Raw genomic sequence first — 17122 nt, 5'->3', positions numbered from 1 at the left:
TCGCCTTTTGAGTATAAGTATTACTATAGAGTATAGTAGTAGAAGCTAACAAAATCTTATGGACTCTCATTTAGAGGATAATAGGCTAATCAGAAAAAATTAGATACATGAGCAATAAATTGAGACAGTTAGGTGTGTGTTAGTTAAATCTACACAAAAAAATCAATGCTATACTAAAATAAAATAGATTCAATGTATAAACTGGTCCTTTATATAGATGGCCCTCCCACCCTCCTTCCCTTACACCTTATCCTTCTTGTATTCTTCTTCAAAGCTAATAGCAATGCAACTACGCCGTTTAGTGATTCTGTTTGCCTTGATTGGTGTGGTGAGTGGGTTTGAGTTTGAGGATCAGAAGAACTTCTTCTACTCTGATCCAAACACAAGTAAGTATATATTTCAAATGCGGTTTCTTTTTTTATTTACAATGTTGTTTCCTCATAATGAATAACATGTGCTTCTAGTTTCATACACCCCTCCAGCAACTTCAACACCTTCTCCGGCTAACTGGGGCCGCCACGCCTCCACTCCGTCATCACCCGGAGGAAGCGGATACTACCACTCTCCCCCAAGATCCACATTGAGCCCGCCATCTACACCTAGTGTTGCAGTACCGTCACCACCTTCTGATCCGACCTCGCCACCTTATACCTGCACGTGAGTATGCTTACAGACTATTCGGTTGTCATATTTACTTGTGATTAAAGCTTATGACTAATCTTATCTCTTACTATGTTGCATTATTTTAAAAAAACCCAGTCTCTTACAATGTATCTTGGCATGCTTCCATAACGTCAATATTAGATTATATCTCATGATTTAATTCTAGATACTCTCTTCGTCCACCATTAAATGTCTATAAATGTCTCATTTTACTTTTACTATATTTAGTAAGTGGACCATACATTCCACTAACGCATTTCACTCACATTTTATTATAAAACCAATATATAAAAGTAGGTCTCACATTCGACTAAATTTTTCTACCCACTTCACATTATAAAGTCAAACAATTTCTTAAAACCGGTACTAGTCATATATGGGACATTTAATCATGGACGGAGGGAGTACATTCAACTGTAACTTCATACTGTATCTCACTATTATCGTGTGCTTTGAAAAGTACAACTCAAAATTCTCCAAATTTATTTTTGGTGACTAAGATAATTTCCTGGCTCCGTCCTTGGAAACAGGTACTGGAAGAAGCACCCGAGTGCGATATGGGGGTGGTGGGGATCGGTGGGGAACGCGTTTGGCGTGAGCAACATTCCCGGGATGGGAGCGAAGATGAACCTGCTGCAGGCGCTCTCCAACACGCGAACAGACGGTTACGGTGAAATCTGCAGACAGGGCACGGCTGCGCTGCTGAATTCCATGATCGATGCCAAGTTCCCTTACACGTCCGCGCAGGTCAGGGATGCATTCACGGCGGCGCTCGCCTCCAGCGACGCCGCGGCAGCTCAGGCGCGCCTCTTCAAGCTCGCTAATGAGGCCAAAACCTATCCCAAACTCTGAATATTGGAGTAGTACTATTTTGGTTGTGATTTTATTTTATTTCTATTGAATTGTTGAGTACTTACTAAACTGCTATGTTTTGTAGCGGTTTTTTTGCAATTATTTCTTATTTCTCATATCAAAGAGACATGTCTCAATAGTTTGGAATCAATGGAATATATTTTCTAGAATCTGAATGAAGAGCCAGAATTAAACCATGATGAAGCAAATTTATTTTCGTATATTTTAGGAGAATAGAAATCGGAAAGGCTAAAATTCGAAGATACTACTAAAATGAAACAATTACTAGATCCTATTACTCACCCCGTTCCATAAATTTTGTCACACTTTGATCAGACACGAATTTTAAAAAATGTAATAGAAAAGTGAGTTGAAAAAGTTAATACAATATGAGTCCTATTTTTATATATTAATTTTATAATAAAATGTGAGAATGAAATTAGTAGAATGTGGGGTCCACTATAAAAAATAGTAAAAGTAAAATGTGACGAATTTTGTGGGACGGATGAAAACGAAAAAATGTGACAAACTTTAAGTGACAAAGGGAGTATATGGTTTCATTTATCTTTAATAACAATAATGAAGCGATGCCTATACACATCGTAAAGTATACTAAAATTGAAGCGTACATGAATTCTTTGATTGCGTTAATTAAATAAAGGGTAGTGATATAGAGACATAATGTCTCTATGCCATAATGCCCCTAGGTACTTTAACATAAACTTAATTTAAATATGGACTAATATACCCTTATTTTAAATAAAAGAAAATTTAATATTTATGCATAACCGTTTATTAGGAGAGAGAAGTCAAATCTAATCAAATTAACTCTCCTTGTCTAATTAATACATATCAATCAAGATTCACGTTCATTAGTCAAAATTTTAACAAAATCTCAATTATTTTCATTACTTAGTTTCTTGTTGATCATCCTACAAAATAATAATAATAATAATAAATATTTATATTCAATTATTTTATTATTAAATAATTATTGAAATTCTAAAACATAAAAATAACTAAATTTAAATTATAATAATTAAAGTAAATTATAATTATAATAGTCATTGTCATCTAATTATTTTATTATCAAATAGTTACAAAAATTTGAAGTCATAAAAAATGCTTGATGTCTAATATTATAAAATGATAATAGTTATTCACATGCAATATTTTGTTATTTAATAGTAATATTTAAAAATTTCACTATTAAATAATACTATTTAAAATTTTAAGTTATAAACGACTATATATATACTTAATTTCGTGGTGTTATCATCCAACGAAATAATAATAGTCATTCACATCAAATTATTTTATTAGTACTAAGTATATTTTAAATTATAAGATATGAAAACAATTGCATGTATTTCATTGTTTTATCGTTCAACGAAATAGTATATTTGCATTTAAATATTTTATTATTAAACAATTATTAAACTTTTAAATTATAAAAATGACTATATATATATATATATATATATATATATATATATATATATCAAAATATTTACTATTACTAGTGTTTCCAAAGTAAGGATTAGATTATATAATTTTAGAAATTTTTAATATGAAAATAATTGATGAGATTACTATTCACATTTTAATTTATTTCAGTGTATCGTATATCTAATTGATATTAAAAATTAATAATATAAACAATTGCGTGTTTTTAAAATTTTAAAAACATGTGATTGATTGATCTAGTTGTGACATTAAAAAAATTAAGAATTTAAAGAAATTCAAATTTTGGAATGCAAAAAATTAAAATTAAATTATAGCATATTCTTAATTTATCTATTTAATATTTTATAAAGACTATTTTTATAAGAAAATCCATCTAATAAATATCATAATTAGATGATAAATTTATCAATATTAAAAATTATAATTCACTTTTAGTAATCTTTTTGCCATATGTTATAAATCTTACAATTATTTATTATACATTTTATTAAAATTAAATGACAAATTTTTAAAATTTCTTATAGCTAATTATTTTTATATTAAATTATATAAATCAAAATTTGTAAAGACTAGTTTGATAAGAAATCCATCATTATTTGTTTGTTATAGCATTATTTATTTCTAAACAAATTTACACGAAATATATACAATTAATAAACTTACAATACTTAATTTTAAGGAAAAATCTTTAAATGAATGCAATAAAAGGGGGAGAGAGAAAAAAAATTGTTCATCATAAATTTGATGCCAAAAAAAGCGTACGCCTAAGTTAGAGCAAAGTTAGAGCAATGTCCATAAATAGGTTTCTTAATACACAATCTAATGTAAGGGTAGTAAAGTATATATACATAAAATAAATTTAATTAAAAAATAAATATAATGTACAATTACCATTTAAACCCCATTATGGTATTGCCATTATGTCTATGTATATCATTTCTCTTAAATAAAATATGGAACTTATTTATTGCGCGCAAGCATTTAATATGATGTACCGCTATGATTAGAAAAATCAATTCATGAACAGTTAAAATTAGTGATAAATTTAAAAATGCAACATTATGCATCGGTCGGTCGTGATGTAATTAATGTAGTAGGCCCACACAAGGTTAACTGGGCTTATACAAGACCCATAGTTAACAGGCTTTCATCTTAGTTAATGGCAATGCTATTAGTTAACGGTTTAACTAGTCAGACCGATTAGATCCATGGTTGAACCGAAACATTGTCGTATAAAATGTAATTTAAATTTAATGGACGGTAGATATAATTTAAATATAGATGATAAATTTAATTGAATATGTATAAAAAATATAAATAAAATTTAATAATTAAATTAATGATATAGACGATAAGTATTATGCATAAAATATTAAAATTTATGGAGTGATAAAATATAATTATAAAATAATGAATGTTAAATATAATTTATATTTTATGAATGATAAATAAAATTCCTACTGCCAATTTATTATGGATAAAATATGTAATTCCTCCGTCCCAATGAAGATGACCCCTTTCTTGGGCGGCACGAAATTTTATGCATTTTTATTTTATGTGTTAGGTAGAGAGAATAAACTAAGAAAAATGGAATATAATAGACATAAATGAGTTTCTACTTTTACTAATGAGTCATTGTGGGTGAGACAAACTAAAAAGAAAAGTGGGCTATCTTCGATGGGATGAAGGAAGTATAATATTATAGTTAATCAAGTGTTCGCTTTTTAAGTGATCTCTCATTACGACTTAAAAAAGAGTGTAAATAACATGGGACGGAGGCAAATATTAAATACTCCATTCGTTCCCTAAAACACCCTAAAACAGGGACTTTGGAGACGATGAAAGATAGAAATGTTTACTTTCTCCTTAATGATGATAGATACTCCCTTCGTCCTATCTCATGTGATGGATTTCTTTTCGGCACGAGAATTAAGAAAATGATATGCATTGAGTTAAAGTGGAGAGAGTAAAGTATGAGAGAGGAAAAAGTAAGATAGATAAAGAGATAATAAAATAGGAAAGAGAGAATAAAGCAAGAGAGATGGAATAAAAGTAAGAGATGGTTGAAGTTTTGTTTTTAGCTAAAAAAGGAAATCAATCACTTGAGATGTGACAATCCAAAATGAAAAGTTGATCACTTGAGGTAGGACGGAGGGTGTAATGTTTATTCAGTGATTCATGCTAACTGAAATTTTAGGTTAATCAAGAACCATAAATAGAAAGTTATGCGGTAATCAATAACAATTAAACAAGATTAAAATTGATAAATATGAAGTTGTTGATCCTTAATTTCAAAAGGCTATTGATAGTTTTGATGTATTTATATTTGAAGAAGCCAACTATTACAAGACAGATTTATTTAGATTTGAACATAGTTTTTGTAAAATCATGGATTAAATATGCTCGGTCAATGGATTTTGACCAAACAATAAATGTGACAAGACATAATTAAATGATATAGCGTCGATCTACATTTTACGTAGATAAATGTAGTATATTCACTTTCTCTAATCCGATTTCCTGTGAGTGAGAAATAGTGGATTAAAGTTGGGCATAATTAGCTTTTAATTAAAGCTTGAAGTTTGACCTTAGGGAATAATTAACTAGTGTTAATTATCCCACATTGGAGAAGTGACACATCTTTTAATGTGTTTAAATTAAGTGACTTTATATTACTTAATAATTACAGTGGATCAAGATGGGTGAAAGAGCCCACATGCGCGCACACGCGTGCCGCCGCCGGCGCCCGCCCGCTCGTGCTCGTGGTCGCGGTCGCGGGCCGCTGGCCCGGGCCCGATCTCGATCTCGGACTTGGACTTGGACTTGGACTTGGACTTTGGGTGGTCTTTGGGCTTGGGTCTGGGCCATTACTAATCTTTTTAGACCACCCCCGAGTTAGCAATCCAAGTGGCTTGACACATCGTCAAGCGTGGCATAGTCACGGCTGCCACGTGAGAAATCCACACGCGAAAAGCACACGCCTGCCACACGCCTGTAACCGCCGACGGTTACGAATCTGCCATGATGAGCCTTCATGGCTTGGTTGACCCTGCATGGTGGCTTGCCATTCCACTGCATTAGACACAACATTCACAAGCATAATAGCATAAACTCTCTCCGCCTGGCTTCCCAGCCGCTTCATCAACTGTCCCATGGGTTTGGGACAACCCTTTTGGGGCGTCCACTGGTTCCACCTTTGGTGGTTCGGTTGGTTCCACTTTTAGTGGTTACTTCGGATCCTTTAATGGATCGAGTGTTGGTGCCTTCGGGCTCAATACTAGTGCTGGATCTTTCGGGATCAACACGAATGTGGGGGGCACTATGCCCAACACGAACTTGGGGGGTTCTATGCCCAACCCAATTGTTGGCTCCTACGGGGGCAACGGGATAGGCTCCTTCCATGGGGTCAATCTGGCACCAATGGCACCAAGAATGATGCCACCCACCGACAAGCCGCCAAAGTTTGGAGGTTCGGACTTCAAGAGGTGGCACCAAAAGATGTTGTTCTACTTGACAACATTGGGCATCGTGAACTTCCTCACAGAAGACGAGCCGCCCGCGCCAAGTGACCAACAGACGAACATCGAGGTCATGGCCCACTATGATTTATGGCGCAGAGGAGATTACCTTTGTAAAAACTTTATTCTAAATGCTTTAGATGATAGTTTGTACAATGTATACTCAGTTGTAAACACCTCTAGGCAAGTGTGGGAAAACTTAGAGAGAAAGCACCGCAGTGATAATGCGGGAAATAAGAAGTTTGTAATAGCTAAGTTCCTTGACTACAAAATGGTCGATACAAGACCAGTCATGGAACAAGTTCAGGAGTTCCAAATGATCATCCATGAACTTGCTGCCGAAGGAATGGCGTTGCCCGACAACTTTACAACGGGCACGACCATTGAGAAGCTTCCACCTAGCTGGAGGGACTTCAAAAGCTACCTCAAGCACAAGCGAAAGGAGATGACTTTTGAAGACTTGATCGTGAAGCTGTGCATTGAGGCAGACGTGCGAAAAAACGATCAAAAGGCTAAGGGTTCTTTTGATGCAAAAGCCAACCTATTGGAGCGGGGCGGCCCCTCCAATAAACGCCCTCGCCCAAATCGTCCAAATGACAAAGGAAAGGAAAAGCAGCCTACAAAGAAGTTTGAAGGCGACTGCTACAAATGTGGCAAAGCGGGCCACTTTGCCAAAGACTGCCGCAGCAAGAAGAAGAAGCCGGCAGCCCACGTCGTTGAGAAGGAGTTCAAAGACTGGGATGAAAACGACCTCATTGCTGTGGTCACTGAAGAAGTTAACCCTGCTGATAACAAGGGTGGCTGGTACATCGACACCGGCGCTACTGCTCATGTCTGCTGTTGAAGGAAGGAAGAGCAACATGGAGAATCAAGCATCTTCCGAAGTCCTCGGCATTGGCAACGTAATTCTCATGATGACGTTTGGCGTCACTATCACTTTGAAGGATGTGCTACATGTCCCGGACATCCACAAGAACCTAGTGTCAGGATCAATACTAGTTAATAAGGGGTTTAAACTGGTATTTGAGTCTGATAGGTTTGCATTGTACAAGTTTGGAAAATACCTCGGAAAATGTTATGTAACCGATGGCCTTTTCAATCTTAGTATAGCAACTCGCAGTGTTGCAAAGCCGTTGGCTAATAATAATAAAGCATCTACTTCCTCTTATTTGACCGAGTGTTCAAATTTATGGCATTGTAGATTGGGACATGTAAATTCAAAAGCCATTAAAAGATTAGTGAATTTAGATTTACTAAAGGCTAATGAAGTGGATACCCAAGATAAATGTGAAATTTGTCTTGAAGCAAAAATGACTAAGTTGTCGTTTCACTCGGTTGAACGAAGCACAAAACCCCTTGAATTAATTCACACGGATGTATGTGATTTAAAGATGGTGCAAACTAGAGGTGGTAAAAATTACTTTATCACTTTCATAGATGATTGCATAAGGTATTGCTACATTTATCTTTTAAGAAGTAAAGATGAAGCAATAGAAGCGTTCAAAAATTATAAGAACGAAGTTGAGAATCAACTTGGTTGTAAAATCAAAACAATTCGAAGCGATAGAGGAGGCGAATATGTAGCCCCGTTTGAGGAGTTATGCAACGCAAGTGGTATAATTCATCAAACAACTGCTTCATATTCACCTCAATCTAATGGTGTTGCAGAACGTAAAAATCGAACTCTAAAAGAGATGATGAATGCACTGCTACTCAGTTCAGGATTACCACATAACATGTGGGGGGAAGCTGTTTTGACAGCTAACTATATCTTGAATAAAATTCTATTAAAAGGTAAGGATGTCACTCCCTACGAGTTGTGGAAAGGAAGGAAGCCATCCTACAAATACCTCAAAGTGTGGGGGTGTTTGGCAAAGGTAATGGTTCCTCCACCCAAAAACGTTACAATCGGACCTAAAACGGTTGATTGCATCTTCATTGGATATGCACTTAACAGTAGTGCATATAGATTTGTTGTTCATAAGTCTGAAATATCGACTGTGACTGTTGGAACAACAATTGAATCAAGAAATGTTGTATTTCTTGAAAATACATTTCCTTGTAAAAATCAAGAGATTGTAGCATCTAATTCTAAAGCAAGAATTGAGGATGAAATAACAAGCTCTAAGTCATTAGATAAAGAGCCCGAATCTCGCAAGCGTGCTAGGCCTGATCCAAATGAAGCAGTAACGAGACGAGGCAATAGGGTTAGAACACCAAAATCTTTTGGTCCCGACTACATTGCCTTCATGTTGGATGAAGAACCAACGTCTTTGAAAGTAGCCTATGCAGGCCCAGACGGGCTGCTTTGGAGAGAAGCTGTTCAAAACGAAATTGACTCAATTTTGCTAAACCACACTTGGGTTTGGTTGATCTTCCCGAAGGTGCTAAACCTCTAGGATGTAAATGGGTCCTTAAAAGGAAATTTAAGGCCGATGGAACAGTTGATAAATATAAAGCCAGACTAGTAGTCAAGGGTTTTAAACAAAAGGAAGGACATGAGTTCTTTGATACGTACTCACCTGTAACGAGAATCACTTCTATAAGAGTGCTTCTCGCGATTGCTGCATTGCACAATCTTGAGATTCACCAAATGGATGTAAAAACTGCGTTTCTAAATGGTGAACTCCAGGATGAGATCTATATGGAACAACCTGAAGGTTTTGTAGTACCTGGACAAGAAAATAAGGTCTGCAAACTAGTTAAGTCCTTATATGGATTAAAACAAGCGCCGCTCCAATGGCACTTAAAATTTGATAATGTAATGTTATCAAATGGATTTAAAATCAACGAGTGTGACAAGTGTGTCTATATTAAGAATACTAATAACTGATATGTTATAGTATGTCTCTACGTTGATGACATGTTAATCATGGGCAGTAGTACCCGAATGATTAACGAAACTAAAGCCATGTTGAAAAGAAATTTTGACATGAAGGGCATGGGTCTAGCCGATGTAATTCTTGGAATGAAGATTCTAAGAACATCCGAGGGAATCACCTTAACACAATCTCACTATGTGGAGAAAGTGCCAAAAAGATTCAATGCTTATGACAGCACGCCGACTAAGACGCCTATAGAGCTAAATGTTCACCTTAGCAAGAACAAAGGCGAACCTGTCGCACAAGAAGATTATGCGAAGGTTATCTGGTGCATTATGTACTTGACTAATTGTACGAGACCCGATATTGCTTGCGCCGTGAATAAGCTAGCACGCTACACGAGTAATCCAAGCAAAGGGCATTGGAAAGCTCTTGTAAGGGTTTTGAGATACTTAAAACATACTCAAAATCATTGGCTGCATTTTGCAAGATACCCCCCGGTACTTGAAGGGTACTGTGATACAAACTGGATATCCGATAATAAAGACTCACTTTCCACTAGTGGATATGTCTTTACCATCGGGGGCACTGCTGTCTCGTGGAAATCCATGAAACAGACTTGTATAGCCCGATCAACCATGGAATCCAAATTCATAGCTTAGACAAAACTGGTGAGGAAGCCGAGTGGCTTAAGAATTTCCTCGAGGACATTCCATGTTGGTCTAAACCTGTACCTCCAGTGATGATTCACTGCGATAGCCAAGCCGCTATTGGAAGGGCGAATAATGGCTTGTACAATGGGAAGTCTCGACACATTCGTCGATGACATAACACCGTGAGACTTTTGATCACAACAGGGGTGATTACAATTGACTATGTGAAGTCAATAGATAATCTAGCGGATCCGCTAACTAAAGGGTTAAACCGTGATCAAATGAATAAGTTGCTAGAGGGAATGAGTTTGAAATCCACAAATTAAAGAATTGTCATAGTGGTAACCCAACCATGATGACTAGAGATCCGAAGAACTTGGTTCAATGGGAAAACTAAGCTATGAGAGTTCATGAGAAACACTCAACTATATCTATTCCCTAAAGAGCAATAGAGTGTTGGAGAACTTGCCTAGTGGTAAAGGATAAGTCTATGACTTTTAATGGTTCTTAAGGATATCAAAGAGATGGAGTTCTCAAATAGACCAAGTATGGCAAGGTACTTGACTAAGAATCACCTATGTAAGTGCGAAGTGTGGTCGCTTCATAAAACGCACTTATGAATCCAAAGTGGTGTCCAAGACCGCAATGGACACAAAACGTAAGAACGGATGAGGTTGAGGTGTTTAAGCGTTAACACCATTGTCTCGGTGCACGCCGTGGCGGATTAGTTCAAAGCATCGCGCTACTAAGCCGCATGTGTATCCGATGGTGTCGACTATGGATGGTTAAAAGACAACAACTACCTATCCTTATGCTTATATACCTCTCGAGGGTTGAGTTTGTGTCTGCATGCATATGCATTTAGCTATTTCCACTCATGTGGGGGATTGTAAAATCATGGATTAAATATGCCCGGTAAATGGATTTTGACCAAACAATAAATGTGACGAGACATTTAATTTTATGAAATTAAATGATATAGCGTCGATCTACATTTTACGTAGATAAATGTAGTATATTCACTTTCTCTAATCCGATTTCCGGTGAGTGAGAAATAGTGGATTAAAGTTGGGCATAATTAGCTTTTAATTAAAGCTTGAAGTTTGAGCTTAGGGAATAATTAACTAGTGTTAATTATCCCACATTGGAGAAGTGGCACATCTTTGGGTGGTCTTTGGGCTTGGGTCTGGACCATTACTAATCTTTTTAGACCACCGCCGAGTCAGCAATCCAAGTGGCTTGACACATCGTCAAGCGTGGCACAGTCACGGTTGCCACGTGAGAAATCCACACGCTCCACACGCGAAAGGCACACTCCTGCCACACGCATGTAACCGCCGACGGTTACGAATCTGCCATAATGAGCCTTCATGGCTTGGTTGACCCTGCATGGTGGCTTGGCCTATAAATAGGCTAGCCATTCCACTGCATTAGACACAACATTCACAAGCATAATAGCATAAGCTCTCTCCCCCTCTCTGCATTGTTTTTCTGTCGAAAGCTCTGCCCTCTTCCTCTTCCAGTTCGCCGGAGCCCGTTCCAACTGCGGTGTTGCAACGAACGAGACGTAGTCGTTTTATCTTTGGGGACGACACGCCAAAACCGAGAACACTACCGGGGCGTATCTCGTTTTGCGGAAAGAGGTCTTCCTCGACTCGGCTAAGTTCATCTTTACAGTTTCGAATTTCCACTGTAATTTTTCGTTTCTGTTTTATTTGTCTTCTCTCGGGTTGTATTACGCCCGGTTAGTGTTTTTTTTATAGCTATATCTCCAACAGTTTTATCAAAAGTAATTATATAAACATACTCTACCATGATCAATTCTTGGATACACCATTGTGTAGGCGAAGTTTGAGATGAAAACCATTATATAAGGTTGTAGTAAAAAATTGTGGCGAAAATGATCATATATTATAACTTGCAATCAAAAGTTATAATACAACAACAGTCAACCGTAGCTATATACTTATGTACGAAGGAGAATTCGACATGTTCAGAATCTCCTTCGAAATGGCTCGATCGTTTTGTTCCATGATGGCGATGACGAATTGTATTTGTCTAGTTCTTTTTCCTACACGGTTAACAAATAAGTATAAATTTATAGGACTGTTGTCAATATCAAACCAGTCTTAAACCTTAAAGACCGAACAACATCATTATAAGATAACTTGGAGTTCATTATAATGAGCTGATAACAAACTTATAGTGAACTTCAGATTTTAAAATTCTGCTAAATGATGTCATTGTTTTTAAATCTCGGAATTTCCTATAATAAACTACAAATAAAATTGTATTGAACTCGGCGTTATTTTATAATGATGTGATTGTCGTTTATCGTTTAAAACTAGTTTAGTATATAATACAACCCTATGTTTATAAACAAGATCTCCTAGTATGTAAGAGAGGAGATAGAAAAAGGTACTGACTTGCATCTTCTTCTTGATAAGCGATCAATAGATTTTTGTCTAGCCTCTTCCCTCTCTTTCAGCTTTGCCTGTTTTCAGCAAAAGATAAATTACAGATAACATCAATTACCCAAAATTTCCATCAAACATAAATTACAACAAAAGAAAAACCACACATCAATTTTCAACAAAATAAAACTAGAATTCAAAAAGAAAAAAACCCTAAACATCAAATTTGCTAAAATTCATTAGCAATTATATCCAATACACGGCACCAATAGTAATACGGCTAATTAAATTGAATCAAACTATGGTAAAAACACAAATAGAAAGAAAGTAGGAATAGAAAAGGGAAAGAGATAATCAGTTGAAGAGCATCATACACTGTAGATGCTATCGGAAGAGATGATGACGTAAGCAGCATGTAGTTATGACAACAGCAATATCAATGGAGTTCCGTTCCATAGTAATGGAGACATTTCTTTTCGGCACTGAGATTAAGAAAAAATTGTGTTAGGTGAGTTAAGTAAAAGAAGAATAAAGTGGAAAATGAAAAGGTAGAGAGATGAAGAGAGAAGGTAAGAGAGGTGTGGAGAAATGTGTTTACTTTTACTAAAAAGAGAAATAACTCTATTACTATGGAACGTACCAAAATGACAAAATGACCCTATTACTATGAAACGGCCCTATTACTATGAAACGGAGGGAGTAATATTTTACAGCGGTAACTCTTTATTCTTCTACTAATTCTGAGTTACCGTGCCTAGGTTTTTAATTCTTGAGACAAAACAATAGTAAGTGCGGTGTGATTTATAAGATATTATTACCATAAATATCAAAGTTGTTATCTCGAATTAATATTTATTTAATTAAATTTAGTCCAGATAGATATCAAAGTTATTCGAATCTTGAATTTGTATTTAATAATTAAATTCATTACTATTGTCTTAAGAAGACAAGTCAAGTAAGAATTTTTAATTGATAAAATAATAATAATGGTATATTCAACAATTTAAAATTATATTAATAATTGCTTAATATTTTATTTATTGAGAACAAAATAATAACCTTAATATAATTATTTTAATCATTATAATTGTGAAGCGTATATTTTAAACATGATAAAATAGGAAAATGATGAATACAAAAATTGATCTCAATACAAAATTCATACCAAATCCCGACCATGAGATTTGTCAATCTAATGGTCAGCAATTAAGTATCATTAAACAATTTTAGGTCATATGACTCATATTATAAAATTCGAGTTTGAGTTCATGTTAAGATCATTTGATTTTAGATCATCTTTACTATAATAACTTAAAAATAAACTAACGACCTAAATATCGAATAACGATTATTATAACGTAAATAATAAAAACACAAAATCAATATTCTCATTCCAATGTATAAATATCGAATAACGATTATTATCAAATCTAAACTGATCAAACAAAGAGAGATTTTAAAATACTACTTCTTGAAGTTAGAATCTACAGCAATGTAGACGAACACCTTGTTTTTCCTGCTTGGGCATGTAAACTGGACTCCCCATCCATTCCTCAATTTTCAATCTACATTATTCAATAAAATTAAATAAAACTAAACATATATACAAAATTCAAATACCAATTTTCATAATTTGTTGGTAAAAATTTTGGACTCACATTGGAAAGGAAAAAGATTCCGAGCTTGTATCTGAAATATTAGAATCACAATTCTCCAATTCATCTTTGCTCTCTTTCTCTTCTCCCTGTGAAGACAAATTAAACAAAAAAAAAACATTTCTAAATTAGCCTCATAAAAATATTTTACTCCAATCTTTTCATATTGTAACGGTAAATATTAAACTGTACCGTTACAATATGAGCATATGTTAAATTTTCATCTTCGTCGCAGTCGCCGCTGTTTACGAGATCAATTGCTCCATCTTCCCTGAAGAGGAAAACTAGGTAATCTTCTTCGTCGAGGACCATATTTTCGGGGCTTATTTTCGCAGGGCGGCGGCCGGTGAAGTCGAAAACTATGCTGCCGCTCGAGTTTTCCGGCGATATGCAATTGGATTTTTTTTCCTCTGTGTAAAGCAAACACAAAGTCGAAACAGTAAGCGATTGAATTCGATCATCTTATAGTGAAATTAAAAATTACCGAAGCGTAGACAGCGAGAGAAGAGGCATGAGGTGATGTTTCTCATTCCGCAGCCGATCAGTGTGGAGGCGGAGCTCATTCCTCCTTCGTCGCGGCGGTGGTGGAAAGTGGGGATTTGTATTTGATGGAGGGGAGCAGTTATGGTGTTTTTTTATCAGAAATGGAAATTGGAGTAAAAAACGTGGAGATTTACAATGAAACCGTCATTTATTGGGGAAGACACCATTTCAAATTTGGTTACAACATTCTAGAATTTAAGACCGATTTAAGGAACTTGTTTAATATCATGTCAAAGAATTTTGGATTAAATTAGCTACTGCTTTATCAATAAAGTATTTCTTTTTAGAATAAAGATAAATTAACAAAAATTGTATACACAAAATGCCCTTCAAATTTAAATAGGATACGATAAAATTAGTTTTAATTGATAGCATCATTAATTACATATTTTTGTGACTAATTTAACCCTATTAACAATTATAGGTGGACAATTATACAATTACAAATTTTCTTATTTATTTATATTGTTTAAAATGTGCAATTGATTTTCTACATGAATATTCACAGTTTTTTAAAAAAGATTCACAATAAAATTTTAGATATAACAATCATTTATGGTATATTAACAGAAATTTTTTTATTCATTTTATTTAAACTATCACATTGATATGAAGATAAATAAATTGTTCCTTTTTCTACAAAGTAAAAATTGGGCAAATACTCTTTTATGTGAAAATTTTCTCATATTATGCCATATATATATGGATGTATTCATTTCCTTTTTCTAATTATTGTTCTTTTTCCTTCTAAATCCTAGCCCTACGATTTTGATGATCTTATGGACGAAAATTAAGCAGATTATGATTATTCAAATTATTAAAATAATAGGAAAAGGTTAATTTTGGTATAGGAATAATTTTCAGTTATGGTATCTTCCATGATCTCCTCCATCAATCTTTTTCCAAAATCCGTTGAAACTTTTCTGCATATTCTTCAAAGATTACACGCCAATATTAATGTCTTTATCCCACAATGATCATCATTTTTTACAGTTTATACGTCTACACTATTATTTTTCTTGTCCCATAACCATTTATTGAGAGATATAGCAGTCAGTAGTTGTACACGACAATCTTATTCTCTCTCTCCTACGGTGATCATCGCCTTCTACAGTTTATGGTAAGTTGCTTGATTTTCTCCCTCAAAAGATCTCAGCGGTTTTTCTACTGGAATTAATCGAATCTTTCTTCCCTCTCCAAAACTTTAATTCTCTCTTCTCCGTTGAAAACATTCTCTGTTGAAGACATTAGAAAGAAAATTCTTACGATTTTTTTTTCTCGTAAAAAAGCGTTGTTCTTGTAGCATTCGTGTTTTGTTTTCATTTTTATTTGTTCCTGTATTGATTACTAAAAAAACGTTGTTCCTGTATTGTTTATTCAACAATGGAAATCGTCGTGGATCGTCTGATTGTCGTCGAGCGATAAAACGATGTCGTTTGATTTTTTGCCGGCGGAGAGGTTGGTGAAACGGAGTCCTCGAGCGACGGGAGGGAGGTGAGGTAGAGAACGCAGCGGTAGAAGAGGTTGCGCTGGTGAGTTTAATGGTTCAACTCGGGGACTTTGAAGTGCTGGTGAACGTGAACTCGGTCGTCGATCCACATAATGTACACATAATGTACATATTGTATAGTATAATGCGTAGTTTAGTTTCTGTAATGCATTATTTGTGATATGTAATGAACATTTATACTAACGCGTTTAATTTAAGTTGTGTCGTGTTTCGATGTTTGGCGCACGGTTCTTGTTTTCCCTAAGGGTTTAACAAGCCTAGGGGCTAGGGTGTAGTATGTTCTAAGTCTAAAAAATGTTGTCCAAATACACGAGCTGCAGTAATTCGTCTGGGGTTGCACATAATGTATATTTTGTATAGTATAATGCGTAGTTTAGATTCTATAAGCATTATTTGTGATATGTAATGAACTTTTATCCTGGCCAGTTTAATTTAAGTTGTGCAGTGTGTCGTTTTTTTTTCCTCAAACACCATCACGGCGGGGGGTTACGGCTGACCCCCAACCTGTCTATATCAAAAATCATCAAAAGATCATACATCAACCAAGCCCAAAAGTGACTCGGTCCACACGAGAGATACAAATCACAAGAGCTAACAAAGCTACTATGGTATCCCCACAGACCGGGTACTAACCATCTAACTAACGAGAAAACAAACATACCAAAGCTACACATCAAAATAATAACAAGGATGATGGCCAAATCCAAAGGAAAACAAAAAACCATAAATCAAAACCATGAACCATGTGAAGTAGTCATCCATGTGCCGTGCGTCGTTGTTTGGCGAACGTTTCTTGTTTTCCCTAAGGGTTTGACAAGCCTAGGGGCTAGGGTGTAGTATGTTCTAAGTCTAAAAAACGTTGTCCAAATACACGAGCTGGAGTAATTCGTCTAGGGTTGCACATGCATAACACGTAGGTATTTTTTAAAACAGATATACATAATGTACATATTGTGTAGTGTAATGCGTAGTTTAGTTTCATTAATGCATTATTTGTGGTATGTAATGAACATTTATCCGTACCC

General features: G+C 35.2%; 2 protein-coding genes across 2 annotated transcripts; one reads left to right on the top strand and one right to left on the bottom strand.

Moving 5' to 3' along the window:
• The first annotated feature begins 233 nt into the window (after nt 1–233).
• Nucleotides 234–1712, top strand: LOC121786485 (protodermal factor 1-like). Its single transcript, XM_042185126.1, has 3 exons — nt 234–386; nt 465–657; nt 1194–1712. Exons 1-3 carry the CDS (start codon nt 284–286, stop codon nt 1513–1515), a joined length of 618 nt encoding a protein of 205 aa, XP_042041060.1. The 5' UTR covers nt 234–283; the 3' UTR covers nt 1516–1712.
• A 12154-nt stretch (nt 1713–13866) lies between these two features.
• Nucleotides 13867–14607, bottom strand: LOC121786671. The gene is made up of 4 exons (XM_042185304.1): nt 14529–14607; nt 14237–14454; nt 14048–14133; nt 13867–13954 (listed from the first exon to the last, which is right to left on the bottom strand). Exons 1-4 carry the CDS (start codon nt 14605–14607, stop codon nt 13867–13869), a joined length of 471 nt encoding a protein of 156 aa, XP_042041238.1.
• Between the last annotated feature and the right edge of the window lie 2515 nt (nt 14608–17122).

This window comes from Salvia splendens, chromosome 22, assembly GCF_004379255.2.
Source record: "Salvia splendens isolate huo1 chromosome 22, SspV2, whole genome shotgun sequence".
Lineage (NCBI taxonomy): Eukaryota > Viridiplantae > Streptophyta > Magnoliopsida > Lamiales > Lamiaceae > Salvia > Salvia splendens.
This window is presented reverse-complemented; position numbering and strand designations above follow the sequence as displayed.

Bases quoted from the DNA above. Each gene is read 5' to 3' on its own strand.
- LOC121786671 (XM_042185304.1), bottom strand. From the start codon at position 14,607: ATGAGCTCCGCCTCCACACTGATCGGCTGCGGAATGAGAAACATCACC. The intron at 14,455-14,528 runs GTAATTTTTAAT...TGCTTTACACAG, and splicing joins CTCTCGCTGTCTACGCTTCG to AGGAAAAAAAATCCAATTGC. The intron at 13,955-14,047 runs GTGAGTCCAAAA...TGAATAATGTAG, and splicing joins GAATCTTTTTCCTTTCCAAT to ATTGAAAATTGAGGAATGGA.
- LOC121786485 (XM_042185126.1), top strand. From the start codon at position 284: ATGCAACTACGCCGTTTAGTGATTCTGTTTGCCTTGATTGGTGTGGTG. The intron at 387-464 runs GTAAGTATATAT...ATGTGCTTCTAG, and splicing joins CTACTCTGATCCAAACACAA to TTTCATACACCCCTCCAGCA. The intron at 658-1,193 runs GTGAGTATGCTT...CCTTGGAAACAG, and splicing joins TCGCCACCTTATACCTGCAC to GTACTGGAAGAAGCACCCGA.